The sequence below is a fragment of the Glycine max genome, chromosome 8 (assembly GCF_000004515.6).
Source record: "Glycine max cultivar Williams 82 chromosome 8, Glycine_max_v4.0, whole genome shotgun sequence".
Classification (NCBI taxonomy): domain Eukaryota; kingdom Viridiplantae; phylum Streptophyta; class Magnoliopsida; order Fabales; family Fabaceae; genus Glycine; species Glycine max.
This window is the reverse complement of record NC_038244.2, coordinates 20,418,833-20,444,894: the sequence shown is the minus strand read 5'-3', so window position 1 is coordinate 20,444,894 and position 26,062 is coordinate 20,418,833. Positions and strand designations below refer to the sequence as shown.

General features: G+C 34.5%; 2 protein-coding genes, 1 long non-coding RNA gene and 1 pseudogene across 5 annotated transcripts; 2 read left to right on the top strand and 2 right to left on the bottom strand.

The window, feature by feature from the left end:
- Positions 1-372: 372 nt before the first annotated feature.
- Positions 373-3,265, top strand: LOC100820608 (pentatricopeptide repeat-containing protein At3g09040, mitochondrial-like; annotated as a pseudogene).
- Positions 3,266-7,567: 4,302 nt separating this feature from the next.
- On the bottom strand, positions 7,568-9,703 carry LOC102663709 (uncharacterized). Its single transcript, XR_415609.4, has 4 exons — positions 8,925-9,703; positions 8,682-8,830; positions 8,032-8,402; positions 7,568-7,962 (listed from the first exon to the last, which is right to left on the bottom strand). It is a non-coding gene; the product is annotated as an uncharacterized lncRNA (long non-coding RNA).
- A 49-nt stretch (positions 9,704-9,752) lies between these two features.
- LOC100805859 (NAD(P)H-quinone oxidoreductase subunit T, chloroplastic-like) lies at positions 9,753-10,803 on the top strand. Its single transcript, NM_001354937.1, has 2 exons — positions 9,753-10,209; positions 10,293-10,803. Exons 1-2 carry the CDS (start codon positions 9,896-9,898, stop codon positions 10,717-10,719), a joined length of 741 nt encoding a protein of 246 aa, NP_001341866.1. The 5' UTR covers positions 9,753-9,895; the 3' UTR covers positions 10,720-10,803.
- Positions 10,804-11,227: 424 nt separating this feature from the next.
- Positions 11,228-19,380, bottom strand: LOC100805319 (ran-binding protein M homolog). 3 transcript variants are annotated; one of them, XM_006585682.4, is made up of 11 exons: positions 19,365-19,380; positions 18,436-18,968; positions 18,206-18,352; positions 18,043-18,129; positions 17,812-17,857; positions 15,638-15,714; positions 14,520-14,685; positions 13,284-13,352; positions 12,635-12,694; positions 12,236-12,322; positions 11,228-11,836 (listed from the first exon to the last, which is right to left on the bottom strand). In XM_006585682.4, exons 2-11 carry the CDS (start codon positions 18,810-18,812, stop codon positions 11,561-11,563), a joined length of 1,392 nt encoding a protein of 463 aa, XP_006585745.1. In that variant the 5' UTR covers positions 18,813-18,968; positions 19,365-19,380; the 3' UTR covers positions 11,228-11,560. The 3 variants fall into 3 exon arrangements, with proteins under 3 accessions (XP_006585745.1, XP_006585744.1, XP_003531830.1); XM_006585681.4 differs by lacking the exon at positions 19,365-19,380 and having other exon boundaries at positions 18,436-19,050; XM_003531782.5 differs by lacking the exon at positions 19,365-19,380 and having other exon boundaries at positions 14,520-14,682; positions 18,436-19,050.
- Between the last annotated feature and the right edge of the window lie 6,682 nt (positions 19,381-26,062).

Below are 26,062 nucleotides of genomic sequence, written 5' to 3'. Positions count from 1 at the left end.
AGTTAACTGAGAAAGCTAACCCACCGCAAAGCTCTCTTTTATCTTCACTTGAGGGTTCATGCAAGTGCATATGTATGCAATTGGAATTGGAAAGAAAGCAGAGAAGGGGATATAGATGCACTACTACAGCGAAAGGGTCCTTCAGTGTTATGCTTCTTTCATAAATTCAGGGCAGTTCACTCTTGTGTAATTAAGACCGGCCTTGAATCCACCTCCTTCTTTCATGGCGCTCTTATACATCTCTACGCCAAATGTAACTCTCTCATTTGTGCTCGCACCATTCCCCCACCTCGACACTGTTTCTTCGACCGCTTTAATCTCTGGCTACGTTCAAGCCGGCTTGCCCCATGAGGCGCTCCACGTATTTGACAAAATGCACACCTCTGCTGCTATTTCAGACCAAGTGGCGCTAGTGTTTTAAGTGCAATTGCCAGCTTAGCTGCCCTTAATCATGGCTTGCTTGTTCATGCACACGCTATTAAGCACGGTTTTGAATCCAGTATATATGTTGCAAGTTCTTTGATCAACATGTATGGTAAGTGTCAAATGCTGGACGATGCACGCCAAGTATTTGATGCTATATCTCGGAAAAATATGATTGTCTGGAATGCCATGCTTGGAGTTTATTCACATAATGGCTTTTTAAGTAATGTCATGGAGTTGTTCTTGGATATGACAACGTGTGGCGTTCACCTAGATGAATTTGCCTACACTAGCATTTTGAGCACATGTGCATGCTTTGAATGCCTAGATATTGGTTACCAGTTGCATTCAGCTATTATGAAGAAAAGATTTACCTCCAATTTATTTGCCAACAATGCATTGATAGATATGTATGCTAAGGCTGGGGCTTTGAAGGAAGCCAGCAAACAGTTTGAGCACACGACATACCGAGATCATATTTCCTGGAATGCCATTATTGTTGGATATGTGCAAGAAGAAGCGGAGACTGGTGCTCTCAGTTTGTTTCAGAGAATGAATTTAGATGGCATTGTACCTGAGGAGGTATCTTTGGCCAGTAAACTTAGTGCTTGTGAAAATATTAAGGTACTAGAATCATGACAGCAGTTCCATTGCCTGTCAGTTAAGTTGGGTCTTGAAACAAACCTTTTTGCTGGAAGTTCTCTTATTGACATGTATTCAAAGTGCGGGGACATCGAAGATACACATAAAATTTATTCTAGCATGCCGGAGCAGAGTGTGGTCTCTGTGAATGCTCTGATTGCAGGATATGCTCTAAAAAACACAAAAGAATCTATTAATCTTCTTTATGAGATGCAGATATTGGGACTGAAGCCATCTGAGATTACATTTGCAAGCCTCATAGATGTTTGCAAGGGTTCTGCCAAGGTAATTTTAGGAATGCTGATCCATTGTGCTATAGTGAAGAGGGGTCTTTTATGTGGTAGCGAATTCTTTTATGTCGGAGTTTTCTAACCTTAAAAGCACTGTGATGTGGACTGCTTTAATTTCAGCACATATTCAAAATGAGTGCAGTGATGTGGCCTTAAGCTTGTATCAAGAAATGCATGACAACAATATCTTACCTGACCAAGCAACATTTGTTACTGTTCTTCGAACTTGTGCTCTCTTATCCTCATTGCATGATGGTACATGATAGAGAGATACATTCTCTAATCTTCCATACTGGTTTTGACTTAGATGAGTTAACCAGCAGTGCCCTTGTAGACATGTATGCAAAATGCGGGGATATAAAAAGTGCTGTTCAAGTTTTTGAAGAATTGGCTACTAAAAAGGATGTGATTTCTTGGAATTCAATGATAGTTGGATTTGCCAAAAATGGTTATGCAAAATGCGCCCTGAAGGTCTTTGATGAAATGACTCAATCATGCATTACCCCAGATGATGTCACACATTCCTTGGACTGCTTACCGCTTGTATCCATGCAGGGTGGGTTTATGAGGGTCGTCAAATTTTTTACGTCATGGTAAACTATTATGGCATCGAGCCCCGAGTAGTCACTGTGCCCGCATGGTTGATCTTCTTGGTAGGTGGGGTTTTCTCAAAGAAGCTGAAGAGTTCATTGACAAACTAGAAGTTGAACCCAATTTGGGCCAATTTATTGGGTGCTTGCAGAATACATGGGGATGAAAAAAGGGGACAGAGGGCAGCTAAGAAACTGATTGAGCTAGAACCCCAAAGTTGTTCTCCATGTGTACTGCTTTCTAATATGTATGCTGCATCAGAACATTGATACAGAAATATATCCAAAAGATGCCTGGTTGTAGCTGGATTGTATAGAGGGGCAAGAGACAAACCTATGTGTTGCAGGTGATATATCACATCCTAGTTACGATGAAATTTCAAAAGCTTTAAAGCATCTGATAGCACTAATTAAAGACAACAACAGATTCCAGGACAATATAATTTCCTGGTTTGGTCAAATTTAGTCATTCAATATGATTGGAAGTCGAGTGATCAACTCAGGTTTGTTTCCTGACACAAAAGAACCTTACATAAGGAAATAATCATATACAAAGGATGAGTATGGATTTGCTCTTCGTGTTTTTTGGTAAACAGTAGCAGTATTATTAGCATTCAAAGATGCTTGATAAGTGGTCTTCTCACTCTGGATATTTATTACTGTGAACAATATCATGGCATTTCTTCTAGAATCTGACTTAGAACTTGGAAGATGTATTTGCATAAAGTGCTACAGAAAATTCACTATTAGAGGAGGATTTGAAAGATTTTTTTTCTTAAATATTTGTGATACGGTAATATCTTGTGGGTGTGGACCGAACTTGGTTGGTGGAGGAAGGTTCTGCCAAGAAGTTGGAAGCTTGTGAAAGGAACTAACCTCATGAGTATAAATTGAAGGCGAATTATAGTGATCAAGGCATCATAATTTTATCTTTTATTACATGAAAAATGTAACTTGCTAAACTAACCAAATATGATTGTAAACCCTTTTCACATTTCAAACAACATGCAAATACCTCAACTCTGCATCAAGTATCTTGTAGATGCTCTAAGATACATGCGCATGCGTTACAGACTCACCCACATTTTCTAGAGGATGAAACCTTTTATGGCAAAGCAATCTTCGCAAGAGAAATTTTTAGGTTTTTAAGGGAAAAGAAATTTCCCTTGCTATGTGCTATAGATATACTGGCCCACATAACTTAGGCGGTACACATTCAAAACTATAGAGCAAAAGATATTTATTATTCCCAAAGCACCTTAGAGTTTTTCCTTGTTTTAATGTATGTCGCAGATGATGTTGGTAGATTTTGTTACCTTCTCTAATATTTATTGGAAGAAAAATAGCTTCTATTACAATCTATCAAAGTTTTGGTTTTCGGAAGAAAAACAGTTTTTATTTACAATTTATCGTAGTTTTGGTTTTCAGGTTTGCTTACGGTTATTGTAAATGGTTCTAAAGCATTATCAGATTGGGTCTCGAGTGTATTAGACGACCCTATATATCTTTTCCTTTAAATTGCTAGCAAGTCTGTCATTCTATTGGAAGTTATCTTTTCCTTTAATTTGATAGTCTATTTTATCCCATTCCATCTAATATTCTCATTTTCTTCCCTTCGAATTTGGGGTATGATATGTAATCACTCTAACAATGTTATAACTCTTCTCCTTCCATCCATCCACATTCCAAATAACGGAATGGAGACCTCATTCCATTTTGATAAAATATTCAAATAACGATATGATTATTTTTATTTTATTATACTCCATTTTATTTTACCTATTTATTTTTAATTACAATCGCTTTAGATATCTAAATATAATCTAAGTTTCTCAATTTTATGTCTAGTTTGAATCTAACTACTAACAATTGAACGAGTTTTATTAGATAATAATAAATGTGAATGTATCTTTGTTAGTTTTTCTCATTATTTCCCAACTGATATACATCTCTCTCTCTCTCTCTCTCTCTCTCTCTCTCTCTCTCTCTCTCTCTATATATATATATATATATATATTATGTCTTTCGGTGAAAATTCTGTTATCCATAAATTTAATAGGTGATCGTAATGTATGTGTGCATGTTTCTAGAGTCTGGAGAACTATTATTCGTCAATGTTTTAGATTTATGTTGTTTATTTCTTTCCTTCTAATTTTATAGTTTGCTTAGTCGAGTTTTTGTGACTAGGGCAAGGATTGGGGTAGGTGTTAAATTAACTCCGGTGTGTGTGTGGGAAAAAGTTTTGTTCAACTCAACCAATGTTTTTTTCAATCTAGGACGAGCTCAAGTTTCATACCTAGGAAAGTTCAACCTAACCTTTGGAAGCCTTGAAACGATAATCCAAACACACCCTTAGTTGTGTCTTGGCCAACTATTATGAGTTGCCTCTTCTTAAAGAATTTGGCCAAGCGAAAGCCAAATTTGACTAATTTTAGGAATAAAATTAGTCTCTACAATTAAGGATGATAATGTGTATTAGATTCATGAGTGGGCACAAAAATTACTCATGATGGGTAAGGTAAATATTCACTTACCGAGTATAAGGATTGGATATGGGTAAGTACTCGTGAATATTTTGTTTTGGACAGTGAATCATTTGCTTTGGATGCACCCATGTCACTCTTAATTACGCATAACATTCACATGAAAATAAAGTGTTATAGATTTAAACTATTGATTTATATATATATTAAAAATTACAAAATATTATGAGTTTTCACTTCTTATCTAATGAGTCACACTCATTATTTTGTTGTTTTCAATAAATTTTAATCATTAATAAAAAAAATGTTTCCAATAAAATTTACTAATCAATAAAAGAGTTTATAGTTTGCAAAAAAAAAAAAAAGGTTTTACATTTCATATTTTTCGTCTCTTTCTTATTAGGCTTAGCCTATTTAAATTTTATTTAAAATATATTTTTATCCCTATAAAATATAAAAAATTTGAAATTTATCCTTGTAAATTTGAGTAAGTTTTTCATTCTTGTCAAATGTAAAGGTGTGATATTTTAACTCTTGGATCCTACGTGGTCATGTCATACGCGTAAAAAAAATTTTATGCTTTATTTCAACAAAACCTTCATTGCTTGCCTTCATCTTCCTCCGTTGGATCATTTGTGTTCACCTTCATCTTCCACCTCTGAACTACAACCTTTACCTTCCACCTTTTACCTACGACCCGCCAATGGAAAGATTTGGAGTTTTTGGGGGCCGTAGGCAATGAGGTGCTCCAAGGTTGTCAGAGTCTTCATTTACGACAAATGATGAGTGCCTGTGCAAACTACCCATGTTGTTGGTGACTTCAAGGAGCACCGATAACCTCGAAAGACGTTTTTGGAGATGTCGAAACTGGATGGTAAGTGCTCTGCTATAGAGTCCAACTACCTGCAACTTTTTTTTATTGGGCTGAGGGTCCTGTCAATGTTAGAGGAGCATCAGATGTTGATCCAAGATAAGGCACAATTCGTAGGACAGAACAACAACTGGAGCAACGGTTAGAGGAGGCTCAAAGGAAGATATTAATTGCAGAAGATAGTAATTATTGACACAAAGAACGTGTATTTGTTGATGGGTGTTGGATCGAGTGGCCTCAGAATAATTAAGAAGGGGGGGTTGAATTAATTATTCCTAAACCTTTACTAATTAAAAATTACTCTTATAAGGCTTTTACTAAATTGTTAAGAGAATGAGGAGTAGAAGAGAAACTTAACAGAAATTAAATGCACAGCGGAAAGTAAAAGAGTAGGGAAGAAGGAAACAAACACACAAGAGTTTTTATATTGGTTCGGCAACAACCCGTGCCTACATCTAGTCCCCAAGCGACCTGCGGTCCTTGAGATTTCTTTCAACCTTGTAAAAATCCATTTACAAGCAAAGATCCACAAGGGATGTACCCTCCCTTATTCTCTTTGAACCTAGTGGATGTACCCTCCACTAGAACTGATCCACAAGAGATGTACCCTCTCTTGTTCTCAGTCAAACCCAAGTAGATGTACCTTCTACTTGTACCACAAAGGATGTACCCTCCAATGTGTTAAGACAAATATCTCAGGCTGTTAAACCTTTGATACTTTGTGAATGGGGATACAAAAGAATTCTCAGGCGGTTAGTCCTTTGAACACTTTTGTATTAGGGAATGAGAAGAATCAAAAGAATTCTCAGACTGTGTCGTTTTGAATTCTTTGACAAGAGAGAAGGGAGACACAAAAGAATTCAGGCGGTTAGTCCTTTGTTCTTTTGGAAAAGGGAGAAGAGAGACACCAAAAGAATTCAGGCGGTTAGTCATTGGCGAATTATTTTTGGCAAAGAGATAAGAGAATGAAAAGATGAATAGCACAAGTTTTCAAGGTTTGGAAAACCAGAAAACTTCATAAAGCTTTTGGTACAAAGAAGAAGAAGTTCAAAGAGATTCAAGGCTTGTAAAGGATTGATTGGAAAAGTAAAAGTATGAAAGAATGAATTAATTGAAAATGAAAAACAAAGCCTTGCTTTTATAGACTCTTCATGTCTGGTCAAGAACACCATTTAGAAGAGTTATAACTTTTAGAAAGAACTTAAAACCAATTTGAAAAAGTCAAAACCTTTTTGAAGAGTTACATCTTTTTGATTTTTTTAGAAACAAACACTGGTAATCGATTACCAAATTAGTGTAATCGATTACACAAAGCTTTTGTGTGAAAGGATGTGACTCTTCACATTTGAATTTGAATTTTAACGTTCAAAGGCACTGGTAATCGATTACCAAAACATTGTAATCGATTACAGCTTTTTGAAATTAATTGGAACGTTGTAAATTCAATTTGAAAACTTTTTGAAAACAATTTTGCTACTGGTAATCAATTACAACAATCTGGTAATCGATTACCAGAGAGTAAAAACTCTTTGGTAAAAGGTTTTGTCAAAAACTCATGTGCTATTCAAAGTTTTGAAAAAAAATTTAATACTTATCTTGATTGAGTCTTCTCATCATTCTTGAATCTTGAGTCTTGAATCTTGATTCTTGACTCTAGACTTTCTTCTTGAGTCTTGAATTCTTCTTGATTCTTATCTTGAACTCTTGAGTTGTTCTTAATTCACTTGAGTTGTTCTTTGATAGATAAGGCACAACTCGTAGGATAGAACAACAACTGGAGCAACGGTTAGAGGAGGCTCAAAGGAATATATTAATTGCAGAAGATAGTAATTATTGACACAAAGAACGTGTATTTGTTGATGGGTCTTTTGGTGATGTGTCTATCCATGTTAGAGGCATTGATTTTCATTTTCCGTTGAAATGTAATTCTAGAATGTAATGAGTTAAGGTGATGTTGTTAGCAATGAAAAGGTTGTTCTTTCGTATTAAATAAGTTTTGAATGAAATAAAGTAACAAGTTATTTGGTCATTATTAACAATCCCTGTAAATAATTCAGTTTAGCAAGCAAATAATGGACTTTTACATTATAGCCTTTTTAAATACTTGTAAAACATTCCTTGTGAAAAGACTTGAAAATCCTCTACCTATTCTCTTTGAACACAATTTAATAACATCTATTTGTGTATTGAATGAAACAACAAAGTTTATGTAAAATATAGCAAAAAAGTTTAATATTGATAAGGATAGCCTTTAATAATCACATAACATAATAACCATTGTCTCATCGTAAAAGTAAAAACAGACAATGTTTGATACTTTGGATTTCATAAAAAGACTACATAGAAGATTCTCATTGTTTAATTAAACCAAAACAAATCCCACCCAATCAGCAAATACATGAAAAAAAAAAAAAAAAAAACTTCCACTAGCATTGTCCACCACACATCAATGCCTAACTTGATTCCTTTTCACATGTGTTGATCCAGAAACAAACCCTTCCTTCATTTGTCCTTTTTTTATTCCTTTTTTTATTCTACTTTGGTTTACCATCTTTTGATTCACAATCTTTGTTAGGAATTGTGTTGGAGTGCAATTTGCAAGCAAATCCTTTTTCCTTATTGATGCCCTTCATGCTCGGGACAAAACTAGCCTTCTCCTTTGCCTGCATAAGTAGACATGTTTAGAATAAAAATCCCACAAAATTTGAAATAGTGTAGGAAGTAATTTTTACCTTTTGTTTCGATTTTGGTTGCTATTTTGTAGAACCATTTAAGAACCATTTCCAGTTGTCCTTGTTCTTAGTCTCAACAACAACAACAAATTCTAAAGGACACTATTGGTTATTAGCATCTTTGGCCACAACTACAAGCATTTTCCCCCCATACTTAAGGTTTCATAATCAGCATCAGTCCCTTTTCACCACATTTTAAGCCTACCAGTAACTGAATACTCAAGATTGTGTATCAAGTCCACAACTTCAAGGAATGATCATGTGTCAATATCCAAGTCGTGATAGGCATTCTCCTTTTTCCCCTCTCATTTTAATGTTGGGTTCATAACCCACGAGCCTACGGAGTGAATAACAACCGAAAACCCCAATACCTGATAAAGAATCAAACACAAATCAGTCAACAATGACCAAAACCCTCAATTCAATTCGAAAATATCAAATCCCATTCTATCATAACCCAAATCAAACCTACAAAAAACGTAGCCCAATTCGCATTCAAATCCATCAACCATGAACTAAACTCACTTCGAACCCAAACAAACCCTAACCTTGAACAACACAGCTGAATAACCCAAGCCTATATGAAACCCTAACCACAACCAAACACAAAATATATAGAATGAAAGAGTCAAAGAGTTAAATCACATTACCTTCCTGTTTGGGACTAGGACCACCTTTGAGTTCGAAACACCACCACCTTTGAGTTTCAACCACCTTCAATTTCAAATAACACACAATAGCAACAACTCTCTCACAGTGTCTCTCATAGTGCATCCCACAATGTGTTTCTCTGTGAAGACTTGCACAAATTTCAAATGGGGTAAGCAACCACTGACTAGAGAGTGGGTTCACAGTCAAAACAACATCAATTGAATACTAAAAACGACACCAACCTTGTATTCATTGTGCGCCCAAAAGATAACCAACAAAAACTTGACACGTGGTAAACTCTCGTTGATGTGTTGACCCGTTGACGAGGACCAAACATGACAATGTAGGATTGAATTTTCCGAATCCAACTCCGAGTCAAAATATCACACATTTACATTTTGTGAGGACGAAAAACATACTCAAAATTTTTCAAGGATGAGTGTTGAACATTTTAATATTTATAGAAAAAAAAAACATATTTTAACCTTTTCTTTAATAAGTTTAGTAACCATATAGACTAATGCTTGTATTGAAAAATTATTAAATTAATTAAATTTTATTTTCTATTTCAAGTTGATAATAAAGTATATTCTAAATTATTTGTTGGTCCATCCACAATATCACGTTTCAGGTTCATTGTCCTAGGTGTGAGAGGAATGTTCGAAAGTCATTTTAATTGCATTCACCCATGTCTCGCCTTAATTGCAACTTATAAGAGTTTATTGCAAGTGTATTTAAAAATAGCTAAACATCATAGAATGTGGCCAATCGGATATTAACTTTAAGGTGGTTAACATTTCACATCGACCGGAGATATATTCAATGTAAAAACATAAAAACATATAAAGCTTAGAAAATTGTCATCCTAAAAACTAATTTTATGGAATTGAATTAAACGTTAAACTCATACTCTAACATGGTGTTAGAATTTTTTTTTCCTCATAGTATACTAATAAGTAAAGAACATTCGACAAAAAAAAAAAAAAGAGCAATAGATATGAACGGCTGGTAATCGACTTGAAAACAAAAAACACTTCACATAGACTACAAATATTAAAATATGTTAGCTTATAAAGTATAAACTAGTTGTGAATTGCGAGTTTGGAAGATGGGTAGATGACAAGGCAGTTTGAAAGCTGAACCACAGAAAATGGAAGAGTGAAGGTAGACCACAAATGAAATAAGGCAGTGTGATATGGTGGAAGAGTGAGAAATGAAAGGTATTGTGATATTACCGTTCTGTTCTCCCATGGCTTTCGCAGCAGCTCCTCTTATCCAGGTTGTATTATACGGAAATCCCAAGTTTTTGTTTTTGAGGAGTACTGCTCGTTGCACGGTCCACGCCTCTCGCAGACCACCACCCCCTGGGCCTGGAGTTGACACCAGAATCCATTGGGAAAACGAAGATGAAGGTTGGATTGGAGCTACCAATACCAAACACCAACAGACCCACAAACCCAATAACAACATGTTACAGGCTGATGACTTTCCTGATTTCCTCACCGCTTCTTTAGGTTCTCATTACGAGTGAGTCACTCTCTGCTCTGTTCTATGACTGACTGACTAACTAACTAACTTGTTGTGATAACTCATTCATTCACCATCACCAGATTCTTGGGTGTATCACCAGATGCGGATGTAGAAGAAATTAAAGTTGCTTATCGGAAATTGTCAAAGGAGTATCATCCCGACACAACTTCCCTGCCTCTCAAAACTGCCTCAGAAAAATTCATGAAATTAAGAGAGGTTTACAACGTTCTTAGCAATGAAGAGAGTCGAAAGTTTTATGATTGGACCCTTGCTCAAGAGGCTGCAAGCCGCCACGCAGAGAAGATGAAAATGAAATTAGAAGATCCTCGCCAGCAACAACTCAAGAACTGGGAACCTGTTCCAGACATGGTTGACCGCCTTGGTGGAAGGAATATGAAGCTTAGTGATCAGGCAGTTTCGGCCATCACCATTGATCTCTTTATCATTGTTTTTGCCCTATGTTGTATCATATATGTTATTTTCTTTAAAGAACCCTATTACTATTAGTATTGGCTAGTTAACCAATTATAACACCCTATATGTTATACGACAGAATCAATTAATATAAAACATTACAAGATTTCTCCACAATGGGAAAATGATAACATTTTTAAGTTACTAATAATAGTAGTAGAGTAGTATGAGCTTTTTTACCAGTTCTCTCGTGGCTTCCATAACAGTTTTTGCTTGATAAATTCATAATTGGTGAATTTATGTACATGATTTCAATGGAAAAACAGGAGAAAAACATAAACAGTTTACTTTTGTAAATAAACATGTACTAGAGAATTTTCAGTCCATGTTATAATATAGAGGATAAACACAATGATTCTAAATTTCCTAATCATAGTAGAGTAGTGCCAATTTTTAGAATTAAATAGAATTAATTTGATGGTAAAAGGAGTTGATTTTGAAAGTTTGCTTAAAGTTTCCCATTACCAAATCAAAATAACCCAAGCTTCCTCTACAACTACGTCTCAATCTTCTGAATGGTCCAGATTCAACACACATTCAGTAGATGTAACTATCATTTCCACATTATTTCATTGAATCACAAATTCACAATAATCAAATTCAGGACAGGCTAACGGCACAAAGTCATTTACACTATTGCTTGGTTCATTTTTTCATTTCTATTGTTTTAATGATGACGAGGTTACAAACTTGAATGTAGAGACACCCTCTCCCCCTTCTTGACAAAGAAATGAATAAGCATGCATCAAGTAAATATACGGGGACTCTACAGTATATACGAGACGCTAAGATCAATTTTGCACTTGGCAATGTTACAAATCCTGGGGCAATATAAACAGCGGCGTAAGAAGATCAATAGACATATCACCTAGCACTAGCCTCTTCTACTACTGCTAAGCACTCTCTGAAGTTGGAAAGCTTCTCCCTGCTCTCCATTCAGGGATCGCCTCTCTAAGCAGCAAGCAGTAAGCTGTCTAAGTAACCTCTCAAGATAGGAGTGCAAGCAATGTTTTGAATCTTTCATATTAGGATTTGCGGACAATATCATGGCATTTACTGTGTCAGCTACAACTTCACGCTGCGAGTCTTTTAGAAGATAACCTACGGAGGATTCCAGAGGCCGTTCATATGCCAGCAAAGCAACACAGTCCTACATAAATATACAATCAAGAGGCAATTTTAAATATCAGTTAAAATACGCAACAATTATAGTAGTAATAGTTATATGCTGTCGCAACAGATAAGCAAACCCCTAAGAAATTTGAAATTGGCAACAGATACTAGTGGAGTAGTAACAAGTTTAACAAGGCTTAAATATAAATTTAATCCCTGAAAATTCACCGCTTTTTCAATTCTGATCCTGTAAGTTTGCGTTTTTCCAATTTTAGTCTCTATACGTTCGTGCTTTAGGAAAATTGAAAAAGAGCAAACTTATAAGGACTAAAAACAAACAAGAGAACTTACAAGGACCAAAATTAAAAAAAAAAACACAAACTTATAAGGACTAAATACATATTTAAGCCTTTTAACTATTGATAAGAAAATTCACCTGAACTAAATCCTTAAAGACAGGCAAGTCATAAAAACTTGACAATTCTATTCTTCCATATTTGACAGCCTCTTCAAGTGCTCCAACCTAAACATTGCATATAAACACAAAATATTAATAAATTATTCAACTTCTGTACATTACCTAGGGATTTTAAGTGGAGGCTAAGATCATCTAGAAGACATATTTGACATTTTGAACAGAAAAAGACCAATAAATAATGTCAATTGAGCTTAACTAATTAGCAGAATGCCGTAAATCCACATTTATGACTACTATCAAATGAAAACCAGAATCATTAAAGAAAAACATCTTAATTACGGATATACTAATGAAGTACAGGAATAAAGTAGGAAAGACTTCCAATAGTTACAAAAATAAACATTGAAAGGAATATACCCGAACTAATTCGATAAACTTTTGACAATGAAGCAGAAAGCATGTAGCTGATATATTGTCCTGCAATAACCAAACTTGATTGTCATGACTCATAAAGTAGATACAATGACAGAAGATTCTTACATAGGAAAAATATCAAATATAAAATTCATACATAATTTGATCGCTGCTATTTGATCCTTTAAAAAAGGAAAAAAAAAATTACATCATCTATGACTTGAAGAACAAAGTAATTTCAACATGAAAATCTTGCTCAACTTGGCCATGTATTGCCACTTTGGATATATGTGAAAAAATCAATGACAGACAGAGGAAAGAACTAGTCCCAACAGCTAATATCCCCATAACCACAAATTATTGTGCAAATAAGTAGCTTCATAAAATCAGGAAGAGTGAACAGAGGAAAATATATGATAGCATAATCTGTGTTATGTTGTGATTCCAACTATAAAACAGAAAATGACAATTAACAATTTAAGCACAACATAGCCTTATCACTTATAATCACCATCTAAATTCCTTTTATAAAGAATCAATTGGACATAGCAAACATGATTGCATTTTAATCAGCTCAATTGGAGTTAGCTTTGAACCAAAACAGGATATGCACAACTGTAACTGAGACAAGCATAATAATATGGGAGCCTACCTCAACAATCTGTGGATACCATTCACGCAATTTACCAAATGCAACATCAATGTCCCCATTCCTGATTAGCTTCAATGAAAAGAAAAGAGATGAGCCAAATTAAGTTTGTAAATCAGCAAGTTTATACAGTCAAGATATCATACCAATAATAACAAAACAAAGGGCAGCAGCAAAACTACAGTATTTATCAATAACAATACCAGAAATAGGAACTTCTTTAAAAGAGAAAGGAACTTTAATCTGCCATATAATATTTATATCTATTAATTTGAGTGAAAATATGAAGGAACACTCCCTTAAAAATGATAAAAAGACCCCAAAGAAAAATTGACAATGAAAATATATCATATTTGAGAATTACAGAAGATTCTTCAGCACTCAGCAGATAAAAGACACAAACATAAAGATTGCCTTGAATATATAAGGGCATTTGGTTTATTTTCTTTTTTAGTTATATGTTTTCATACAAAAAATATATTTGTTTTCTATTTTGAAAATGTTATCAAGAAGTTTCACTACTACAAAATCCACTGTCATCTTCCTAGTTCACATTGAAAACAAAATGAGAAACTGAACAAAACTAAAGATCCCGAATCCCATATATTTTTTCAGTGGAAACACAGGCAAGTGTCATGAATGAATCCAAAAGATTGAGGGTTTTATGACTGAATGAAATTCCCAGGGCAAAAAAGAAAAACTAATGACACTACTATATAAAACAGTAAAGGGAAAAAGTCCCCCCCTTCTGCAACCTGTCATATTTGTGCATAGGATCATCATTTAATTTAAAGCGCCGTGTCAGTTCATGCAAGTGTATATAACAAGATAATGTCTACTTCAATCCTTTCACAAAACTTCGAGGAGAGAAAATAGAAAAAAAAAAACAGGGTAACATTTCCAAATTTGCCAAAATTGAAATTAAGAATCTTAATTTGTATGTTTGCAACAAATAAATATTTGAGATATAAATCACAATTCTTAATTGAATTGGAATTCTAATGGAGGACTCTGATGGCATCACAGCGATGTGGCTGGTGTCTGTAACAATGATTACTGGCAAAAATGGTAGCCAGAGTATGCCAACAGCAATAGTTTTTTAAGCATGCAAGTGACATGGATATTGAAAAAAATAAAACATGAAATATTAAATTAACTTTTTTCATTAGTAGTTATAAGGTTCTAAGAATTGAATATATGATATAAATTAGTTATCTTTTAGTTCCATGGATAATATACCTGTCGTAAAGTCTTCCTGTGATTTAAGGCATATGTTATTTCCTGCTCATCAATTCCACTTTCTTGAGCTATGTATATAGGAGGAACAGTACTTTTACTAGCCACATCAAATGAATTCAATGTATCTTCATAGCCATAGTGTAGCAGGTAGGAGCGGACAATTCTGCTAACAAAAAATATCAAAGTTGAGAAATATCAATCACATATTTATTATTTTTCTTATTAATATTTTTTTTTATCAGCAAATTTTTCTTATTAATATTGGTTTCCATGAAAACCATGGATGTCACATACTAGGTTAAACAGATTAATTTCAACCTACCTAAACCACGAAAAGCTGCAGTATGCAACATTAGACAAGTAAATTAGTAAACAATAATAAGTTTCCACTGTCTACATTGAATTTCTCATGGGACATGTGTTAGGCTTAATAAGAGTTTCAATCATGTATAACATCTGTCATTTAGTGGGAACATCTTCTGAAAAGGATGAGAGGGAGAGGGAGAGGGAGAGGGAGAGAGAGAGAGAGAGAGGGTGAGAGAGAGAAACAAAACATGGGTGAGAAAGGAACCAAGTCACAACTTCAATGGGAAATGGTACAGCAAGCAAGCACTGTGGAATGGGGCACCAAGGCGAAGGGGCGCAGGAAAGAGTAACAGGAGGGACGCAACAGATGTGCACTACTTTTACTTCACAAGATTCCCGGAGGAAATGGGGGAGAAGGATATGTGTATGAAGTTAAGAAATGGGGAGACATGAGGTAGGTTTTCATCGCAAAGCACAGAAATAGAGATGATCAGAGGTATGGCTTTGTACGTTTCAAAGGAGTGAAGAACGTGGAGTTGCTCAAACAACAGCTGGATAGTATGGTTATCGGCGGCCTGAAATTCCATGCTAACCTACCGAAGCACGGAAAGGGGAGGACAGATGATGGAAAACCTAACTTAGAGGTGCAGCGTAATGTTGGGACAAACAAGGCCAGTACTGGAGGCGATGACAAGGATCATAGGAGGAAGGAGTGGCATACAACTGAAAATAAAGAACATAATCAATTTAAATAAAAGGTAATGGAAAGAAGAGTTTAATACCACAGTTATATAAAGGTAATTTTCTCTCACCCATAACTGACATTTGGTGGCACAGAAATTTCTTCTATTTTCAGTTGCTGCTTCATTCTTTCTTGTGCTTCAAATTCCTGATCCAATAATATAAATATTTAAGAGAAAATGACAAATAAAAGTAAATAGCATGTGTATTTTCTGAACTTGGTTACTTTTTAAACAAAAAGGTCACATGCATGACATTGATAATTGTGAATGTAGTAAATCACATTGAAACAATTTAATCAACCATTTCATCCAAGTACCATCTTGGATGTGTAGTATGATAAGGTTATCAAAAGATCACGTTTTCCTAAAGTGCTTACTGGAGAACCTCTTATGTTTAGACTAGCACATAGTTTTTCATGTTTAAGGATCTTATATTTTATAAAAGGAAAAATTTCAAAATAGCAGCCAGCCCAAGAACACCAGCTGAGACAACATACCTATTCTAATGCATCCCACCATGATTGCCAAATTGTGAATCAAATCACAAGGGCTTGTTTACGAAATTTGAATAAAAAAATATTATGAACCATAATCAATTATTAAAAATAGCATAAAACTAATAGAAAAATGTAATCTAATTATTAGATTCAAAAATACAGAGAGAATTATATACCTAGGCTAAGTGACCGATTGCTGAGTAAGCAAGAAACTAAATCATAAATGAAAGGCTAACTGTTACAGAGAAACTAAACAAGATTACAAATGAAATTACAATGAAAATGAAATCAATATGTATACTCTCAAAAAAATAGTTTTCCACATAAACATTATAAACATCTAAATCTGAATAATATAAATATAAGTGCATGTACATTGAGATTTTTCGATAATATAAATATTATATTTTAAACAATACTTTAAATTAATGTTTGCTAGCATAGTATAGTTTATGGGGAATAATATCCCATAATAAAATTTAGAACATCTAAGCTTCCCAAATGTCACCAAAGGGTGTGTTTATTTATATTTGTCCAACCAAGATTCCATGCTTGAAAAATGATTTATTGGGGCACAAATCTCAAAACCATAAGATGGAAGGAAGAATTTCTTTTTTCACCTGAAGACAAATACGAGTTCAAGACTTCAATGAAATCCAAAACAAACTGGTACAATGAAACCACATCAAAACCTTAGCCACCAAGGTCATTGCCATGAACACTCAAGTTATCATTATTCATTAGTCCCATCTTTATACCCTCCATCCACAGTTGTTACCAGCACAGCATGGTTATCCAAATCATGTTTCAATTCATAGAATTATATATTTTTAAGTGTTTGGAAGATCTATTAAAGTATACTCTAATGCTAAACATACCAGTTTTGTTGTGTGTTCAGTATGTTTAGAGAAAAATCATGATGTTGTTGGTGGGGGTAACCACCAAACACACATACAAAAAAAAAAAAACTATCCAGACCAAGACTTTGTTGCCAGACCTAGGTTAACTAGCAGTATCATTGTTCTTATCCTCTCAATTCATTATCAATTCCTTGCCTTTTCACTCAAATTCTGAGTCTCCTTTCATTCCTCAGCCTCAACCCTTTCACACTGTCTCCAATGCTGAGGACGAAGACAAACAAAAATGACAAAAAAAAAACATCAACATGGAAGTAGTAGCAGAAAAAGTAGATGAACATGTATTGCTAACAAATTGGGATTCTAGCAATTCTGGAAAATCAGACCACAAATCCAGCACCAAAATGAACCAAGAAGAGATATGTACGGCTAAGATGCAGAATTGCATCACAATTAAGCGATGCAATTCTGATTACACTGATCCCCACAATACTATAAACCTAAACAACCCATTTAACATAAAAGTTAAACATGTACCATCCTAATCACATAATCCAAGTCATAATCTGTCACTTCCCAACTGTTTAAAACTTTAATCACCAATTTCTCACTGAAGAAGGGGAAAAATCACCAGGAAAAAATTTTAAAATGAAACAATGAGTAATATTTTTCAAATCCAAAACTCCAAATATTTTCAAAGAGAAAATGCTTAGGTATTTAGAAGTGTCAGCTACATTTGGGCGGGGGGTTTGAAGAAAATGCACAGAAGATTGCCAAAGGGGGCAAATAAAAAAGTGAAAACTAAAATCAACATTACCGTATTGTAACATCTAACTAGCATGTTAACTGAGGGATGAATAATGAAAAAACAAAAGCTCTTATGTATTACCTTTAGGTCAAAAGTAAATGGTTTCTGCCCAAAGTTGACATGCACCCTGTCAGAGATAAATGAAACACACTCCTGAAAAATTAAACACCTCAAGTAATGATAAAAAGAATGTGCTATTTGAGAGTAAAAAGTTAGTAAGTAGTGTTGGCAATAAAAGAAACGATTCAGATACAATGAAAAAATGGTTGTGGGCACTCAAATAAGAATGCAATAGCAGTACAAGTGACATACTCTTCGTTTTGACTGTGAACAGCAATGGTTGGAAAAAGGGGGCCTTTCATGTCTTTGTAAACAGAGCCAACAACTTGGCCATTTTTACTGGCATAGAAGGAATGTTAATAATTTAGAAAATTAAAAATAAAATAAAGGAGAAGTAGGAGTAATTGGTGTGTACGTGAAAAAAAATTCCTGTGCAGCATAGTTAATTCCGGCACCAACTACGTCTCCGGAAGTATAGGTTGGGCCAAACGCCTCCCCCTTGCAATGTCCACGGTAGAGCAGACCATCATCGCCGTGATAGCCGCAGCTATTGGCCTCCCACCTAACAGGAATTAATAGGAATAGGATTAGGGTTAGGGTTGAAACTGAAAGAAAAGACATTCACTCGCTCACTCACTCACTCACCCTGGTTGTCTTCGCATCTTGAAGGTCTCGCAGGTGAATCCAATTGCTATCTGGCCCTTAACGCCGGCATCCTTGACATGAATCTCGAAATAATACATGAGGCGCTTGGTAGGAGCAGGCTTGTTGGCCTGAATGACACCGACGTCGTGGCCGTGAAGGTTGACGCTGGTGTACTTTACCGACAACTTGTCCGTGGACACCACCACGAAACCACCAGAGCTGTTAATGGTGTTGAGCTCCCTGGGTGCCTCCTCCTCCTCTTCTTCTTCTTCCTCTTCCTCTTTCTCTTTCATCTCCCTACACGCCTCCAAGAAGTACAGTCCCAGATCTTGATCTTCAACATTTCGCCTCCTGCTGTTCCCGTTACTCTCACTCATCGCTATATCAGAATCACAAACCCTATCACCTCTATTCCTTCGAATTCGATTCTTTCAAATTCCTACTCCACAACAACACCTTTTCTTTTCTTCTCTTCATATTACAGCCATCACCCTCTCCTGTTATTAAGGGCTAGCCCCGTCGCTAAAACCACACTATCATCAATTATTGATTTGTTAGTATTATTAAACTTAAACTTAATCGGTAAGACAATAAAAACCAGGGCGATGCTAGGTGCACCCAATATTATTATTGGTGCACTCAGTATTTTAAGTGGAATGGATGAAAATACCCTTTATTCAAGTTGATCTGTGCGACTCATATGGATCAACTTGATCTTTATGAGTCATAGTTGATCCATATGAGTCATAGTTGATCTGTATGAGTCATGGTTGATTGATCCATATGACTCATACGGATCAACTTGATCCGTATTTGTAATTTTAATTTACGGGTCAACTTGATTCGTATAGATCTTACGGATCAACTTGATTGGTACTTATAACTTACTCATACGAATCAATTCACGCACATCTAGCAAAATGACGTACCTTAAATGTACGAAACAACCACTTTAACAATCACCATCGACCTATAACACTTTCCACCTCGACCCAAGCGGCAACTCTCTCAATAATGAAAAATCATCATGAACCAACAGCAGAAGAAGAAAGCGAAGAAAAAAAAACAATGGAGACATAAGAGAAAAAACCATCTTCAAAAGGAAGAAGACACCAGGGATATTTAGGGAATTAAAAACAATTGCTGGTTATGCACCTAGCATCACCTTAAAAACTATTGCAAGACTAGGCATTGGATTATTAAATTTAAAAAAGAAATAGTTCAACGATCCCCTAACAATAAAAATCAATATACCGGCTCATTTAAAAAATTTAAATGTAAATAGAAAATATAAACTGTGCATTGTCGGTCAATCACAATCCAATATGATAATTTGTTGGTTTATATGAAAAAAAAACTACTACACCTGATTTACTACATTTTCAACATAAATAATTAAGTTGTGAAAAGAAAAAACACTTCAAAGGAAACAAAAAACTCTCATTTGGATGATATCCAGCCTGTGTCTAAGATTAAAAAAAAATAAAAAACAAACACGTTCAATATTCCCTAACCAAATTCATAAACCATGTTATTGTAGACTCAATTTCTTACCTTCTTTTTTATGTCTTTTTCTATGGATTTATTTCATGAATTATGAATAATTTATTGGAATACTTGTGGTGACATAATGACACATTATCACCCTTATATTTATTTGTTTATGAAACATGTGGTCTTTTTCCCAAGCTAAGATGTTGCGGATGTCCTTGATGATGGATGAACTGGGTAGGAATTAAAGTGCAATGCAATAAAAATAAATGAAAAATAAAAATCATTGTTGTTTGATCAGCATGAAATACAACAAAAAGTTTCAAATTCTACATCAGATCACCTAATTACATTTCAGTGTAAATAAGAGATGAACAAATGTGGAAGTGAAAAGTATAAAGGTGATTTCCAAAAAAGTCCTTGTGTGTAGCTTGTCACCCTCGTGCTTCCATATGTGCAGTCTGTAACTTTTTTTGCTTTTGATATTTCATTTTGCATCGTTGTTGTGCGTGCATCTTGTTGTTCCTCAAAGTAATTTGGTCTTTCACTTGCGTTGTAAGAAAATGGTGCTCAAACTAACATAGAATCGATTATGCCAATATGCCACCAAAATAATAAGCTTTGATAACATATGTTGGCATATAATTGATTATTTCTTAGGCTAATCAATTATATGTATATGTTAATTATCAAGATATTCACCAGAATAAAATATGTGTGTTAAAAAACTTACTTTTTTGCGAAAAATAATCTTGATAAACATGTATTCAATAATGGAACAAATGAAAATTTTGTTAATGTGAAGAGTTGTTTTGTTAATGATGTTCCTAATGACAGGTGACAGGGGGATGAAGTTCAAACCGGAGTACTTGTTCAGCTAAATGTGGCCATTAGTGACTTGTTCATAAGTTTGCTTCTCAAATAGCCCTAAAAACTAGTTTGGGTAAGGTTGATCAAAATTGTGCAAGCTGCATGAAACCCACTTAAACTAACTACAAGATATTTTTTTTTAGCTGAAAAAATAGATTTTATGTTAATAAAAAAAAATGGTTAAATACAAATATTTGAGCAGATGTAGAGAAATAATTTTAACAAAACCTCCGGCCAAACAAATGACATTAATAATAAAATAAATCATGATTTTATAATAATTTGATGTGTCCTTTTTAAGTAAAGATAGAAACATTGTTTTGTCCTTCAATTTTTACACTTTACAAAGCAAATTACTACAAAGCATCGCAAATCAAAATTGCAAGCCTAGAGTGGAGCGCAGTAGTCAGTTCATTCGATCAAGCTTTTGCAAATACACTTCTTTTCAAACACACAAAATTATCTTCTTAAACATACATTAGTCTTCAATGCCATCAAGAACAAACTTCACACCTTTAGAGATTGCAACAACATTGTTGGCGAAGAAAGAGGAAAAGTTAGAACACTTTATTGAGATAGGGGAAGAAGTGAAGCTATCGTCAGAAAAGAAGGCACGGTCGTTGTTGGATAATAAGGAGTGCCCAACACACATTTATGAAGAACACATTCATGCTATTGCAACAATGCTTATAGAGAATGTGGAATCATATTACTTTGTTAGGGGTAGGAAGAAGGTGATTGCCATAAAAGAATGTGAGTTTGTCAATCACATGCTTAAAACAATTGGATAAATTATGTTTTTAGTCCATTAATTTTTTTTATATTTTTTATTTTAGTCCTTAAATTTTTTGTTGATTGATCAAAGTCGTATATCTTTTTATTTGTTCTAAGTTTTAGTCATTCCATCTATTTTCACTGTTAAATAATTACATGACATAAATTTTATTATATTTAGTGGTAGTTAATTTTTTAACCGTTCAAAGCCACTAGGAAATGCTTAGTAAATTTTTTAAACAAGTATCAAATCGTTGTTGAGGTAAAAAAATTGCTAGAAATTTCTTCCTCCTAGTTCTTACAATCACAAATCATGAATTTTTTCACAATCATCAAATCAAAAACAAATAGTAAACAAAATATTTGTACAATGTAAAAATGTTTATCTAATATAAATTTTAATTATGTAAAATTAATATTAATTGTATAAAATGGACATACTACAGTACTAATTGACTTGTATTTTGATGATTTTAATTTACATTGATTAATTCAAAATAATTTAACAACCAATTTTACCAGATAAATTATGAATGTTAAGTTTTTTGGTTGGGAAACAAGGGGTTAAAAACTCCAAGAAAGAGACACTAAAAAGCGCATAGAATGCAATTGAACTTACACAAGCCAAGAGAACAACAACAATGAAAGATGAAAAAAAAAAAACTAGCTAGAACATCAATAACCTGGTGATAGAGAGTAGAAAACTATGCTACTCTACTCATAAGAAAGACATCATTAAAGACTATAGAGAAAGTAATAAAGAAGATAAACACGAAACAATATAAATTTCATTCATTTCTCATTGATTGATTTCCTAAAAGAGGCATACATTTATATAGACCTAATTGATGTTATATAATAAAAATAATATACAAATATCAACTCCAACCTATATAATCTTTTAACCACTTTAATATTAGGCAACCTGTAGCGTGGTCCAGTAAACTAAATGGTCTTTCATGAACCATTTTTATTTTTTCGTTAGATTTTTCTTTTGATCATTGTATACAATAAGCATGTTCACATTGGATTATTTCTCCCTTAACCCTTTCTCTCCCTTGTGATAGAGGTGCAACCATCCCGCGCCTAATGATCCTTTAGATGGGATTGGAGGTCCTATGATAAGGTCCAAGACTAAAAGGATGAAGCAAGCATTGCAAGGCTTGATTCTAAAGATCAAAGAGAAAGAAGACCAATGTGAATTAAGGATTATACCTAATTGGGTCACTTTCCTACAAATTGATGAAGATATTTTAAGACCAACTTGAATAATCATTTTAGGAAGCCAAATTTACAAGATGTTAATTCATTCAAAAGTGCACCAAATTGTCTTGAGTAGTAAAGTAAAACAATCTGAGTGTCGAGCTCACATGAACTTTGTTTGTACAGGTTGGTGTATATCCCAATTTTTAAGCGATAGAAAAGATAAGGAATGAAGAATGGTGAGATTTAAAGAAAGTAAAAGATAAGAAGGATAAGAAATTTAAAATAGAAGATAAAGAGAGGTAGGAGATAAGAAAATAATTTAAAGAGATAAGAGATTTAAAGATTAAAAAGTAGAAGATAAAATAGATAAAAGGTTTTAATGTAAAAGATAAGTATAATGATAAATAATGAACTCAAAATGTAAAATAGATAAAAAAAAATTATTTTTGGTTTCCCACATGAAGAGTCTAATTTGTCTATTTTCTCTCCCAAATTTCTTTGCAAAGATAAAAACAATAAATTGCATTAAGATTAAATATGCATAAAATAGGTTAAAAATATATCAATTTATTTCTAGCAATGATTTGATTTAGATGCACTTTCCCAGTTCTTAGAAAATAATCATTTTTCAATGCATTACCCCTAAATAGTATATGAGTATGGGTGATCAGACCATAATCAATAAATAAACAATGAAGAAAAGAGCAATAAAAACGAGATTGCATTAAATAGATAATAGGACAGAATTACATTACAAGAGTTGGTCTGTCAAACTCCTAACAATGGGGTTTAGCCTCTCATTGCCATGAGAAGCTTTACACTTGTTGATATAGATAGAAGAAGGGAAGGGATGGATAAAGGAAGAGAAAGAGATAATGGACATAGAAAGAGGATTTCCCCTATTTGAGATACACGGGCGCTTAGTATGTATTCATTAGAGATATCTAAGTATCGGTGTATGTTTCTCCTTTGCTTTCTATTCCTTTTATAGACCTAACGTAGCTTAAAGTTCACGTGACATCGCGTTAAGCGGGCCTTTTGGGCTTAACGATTATGGCAGTGATTCGTGCTAAGCACGTCTTTGGGCTTCTTCGTGAACTTTCTTCGCACTAAGCGTGAGCTGACCGCTAAGCAAGGAGACGTGTTAGGCCTATCTTGTGCGCTAAGCAAGCTGTCCTCGTCTCCAACTTTTCTTCAAGAGTTTTGTTCTTTCAAGTTTTTGCATCAATTTTCCTCCAAAGCAATTGAAATTTTATTCTTTTGAATCCTGTTGGTCAAAAATTACAATGATATTTAATTTTTGATTATTTCATTAAAAACAAGTGAAAGAATTCTAATCATTCTTAGCCAAAATTGACTACCAATTAAACTCTAATTTCACAGTTATCACAACACAAGAAGCATTCATGGGCTGAGTTGATCAATTTTGATAGACTACTAATATTGAACTGATTAGATAATAACTAAGTCTAATTTTTTTTCATTTTATTTGTAATTTGAAAACTGGTTTTTTGGCTTAATTTTTTTAGTGACTTTTCATTTTCTCTTAGCCTGACTACTTTCTAGAATGCTCCATGTCATTTAGTAACTAGTGGGAATTTATTTTCATGTTTATTGTCATTTATTTTCATTTAGTGGCATGCAATTATAAATGCATTTGGTTAATGCATATTAGTAGGAATTTATTATAGCATTTCAAGATTAACCTATAAATAGGGAACTCTTGTACTCTTCAAAGGCACAATTTGAAGATTTATGAAATTTGAGAGTTTCTCTATTGTGACAACTTTTCCTTTGTTCTTAGGTTAAAAACTTGATCGTGTTGGTTTTACTAACAGGTCGTGGTTAGGTTCACACTCATTTTGATAACTTTGGTTCAACCAGGAGGTTGCAGTTATTTATTTTTATACATATTTTCAAGACGATCCTAAGTGTTTTCTTTATCACCTTGCTTCCGACATCTCCTTACTTTGCCACCACTACCTTGATGTTTGACATGTCGGAAATGACACTACCGCTGGGCACACTGCTATCCTAGTTGTCTGGTCTACTTGAAATGGCGATGTCGTGGAGTCTATTGGGCGCACTTTCTATGATGAAATCTGAAACGAAATATACCTGAACAATAGATCTTGTCATTCCATGTTGCGGTGAGAACTCGTGGTAAGAATATGGATGTGTGCGAGCAACGACGTAGGACAACAACATGGGTACTGTAGGATCTTAGATTTGAGAGTTTTGAGAAGAAAGAACTGACAATCCACGTAAACAATGTTGTGACGAGAAGTCATGGTGGATCTCGTATGCAATGTTGTCACATCACCTCATTGCTTGGTGTATGTAGGTGAAGACAACGAAGATGAAACACCTTCTCAGCCCTAACATGATTTGCCTCACACCAGGGATCCATTTGGAGATGGGGAAGACAAAGTGCTAGGTGGTGGTGCAATGTGACTAGGCTTCCAATGTAAGGTAACTGTGATGAGTGAGTGTGATCCTCCGTGGATGGTAGTGGAGGCGGTGGACCCGTTGCGGCTGGTGGTGGGGGTGGTGGAAGAGCTTCAAAGGAACAAAATTAAGGGAAATGAGCATAATCTAGTGCATGAAATGTATGATATTGTTATGTGTTCCAAGTAAATCCAACAATCCATAAAAGTGGTCCATGAAAGACCACTTAGTTTACTAGACCACCCTAGACATCTAAGATATATTTGGGCCTCTTAAGGTGTATCCTAACACTTGGTTAGCTTCACGAAGCATATGAAGTTAGGAAAAGCTCCCTCCTTGAGTCTCAAGCATCAAAATATTATGAACCAAGCCAAGGTATGAATGAGACCTCACACAACCTTGTTAAAGCAAATTAATTGCATGTTGGGAGTTAGATTCAACAACAAAAACTAGAAATCCCCTACTCTAGGCAATCCAGATGCATAATAAAATTCCCCAAAGCTCGACTTGGACCAACCATATCATACATTTCATGGTGGTGGAGGCGGTGGACCTGTTGCGGCTAGTGGTGAGGGCGGTGGAAAAGCTTCAAAGGAACAAGATTAAGGGAAATAAGCATAATCGAGTGCATGAAATGTATGATATTATTATATGTTCCAAGTAAATCCAACAGTCCATAAAGTGCATCCTAACACTTGGTTAGCTTCACGAAGCGTGTGAAGTTAGGAAAAGCTCCCTCCTTGAGTCTAAGTATCAAAATATTCTGAACCAAGCCATGGTATGAATGAGACCTTACATAGCCTTGCTGAAGCAAAATAATTGCATGTTGGGAGTCAGA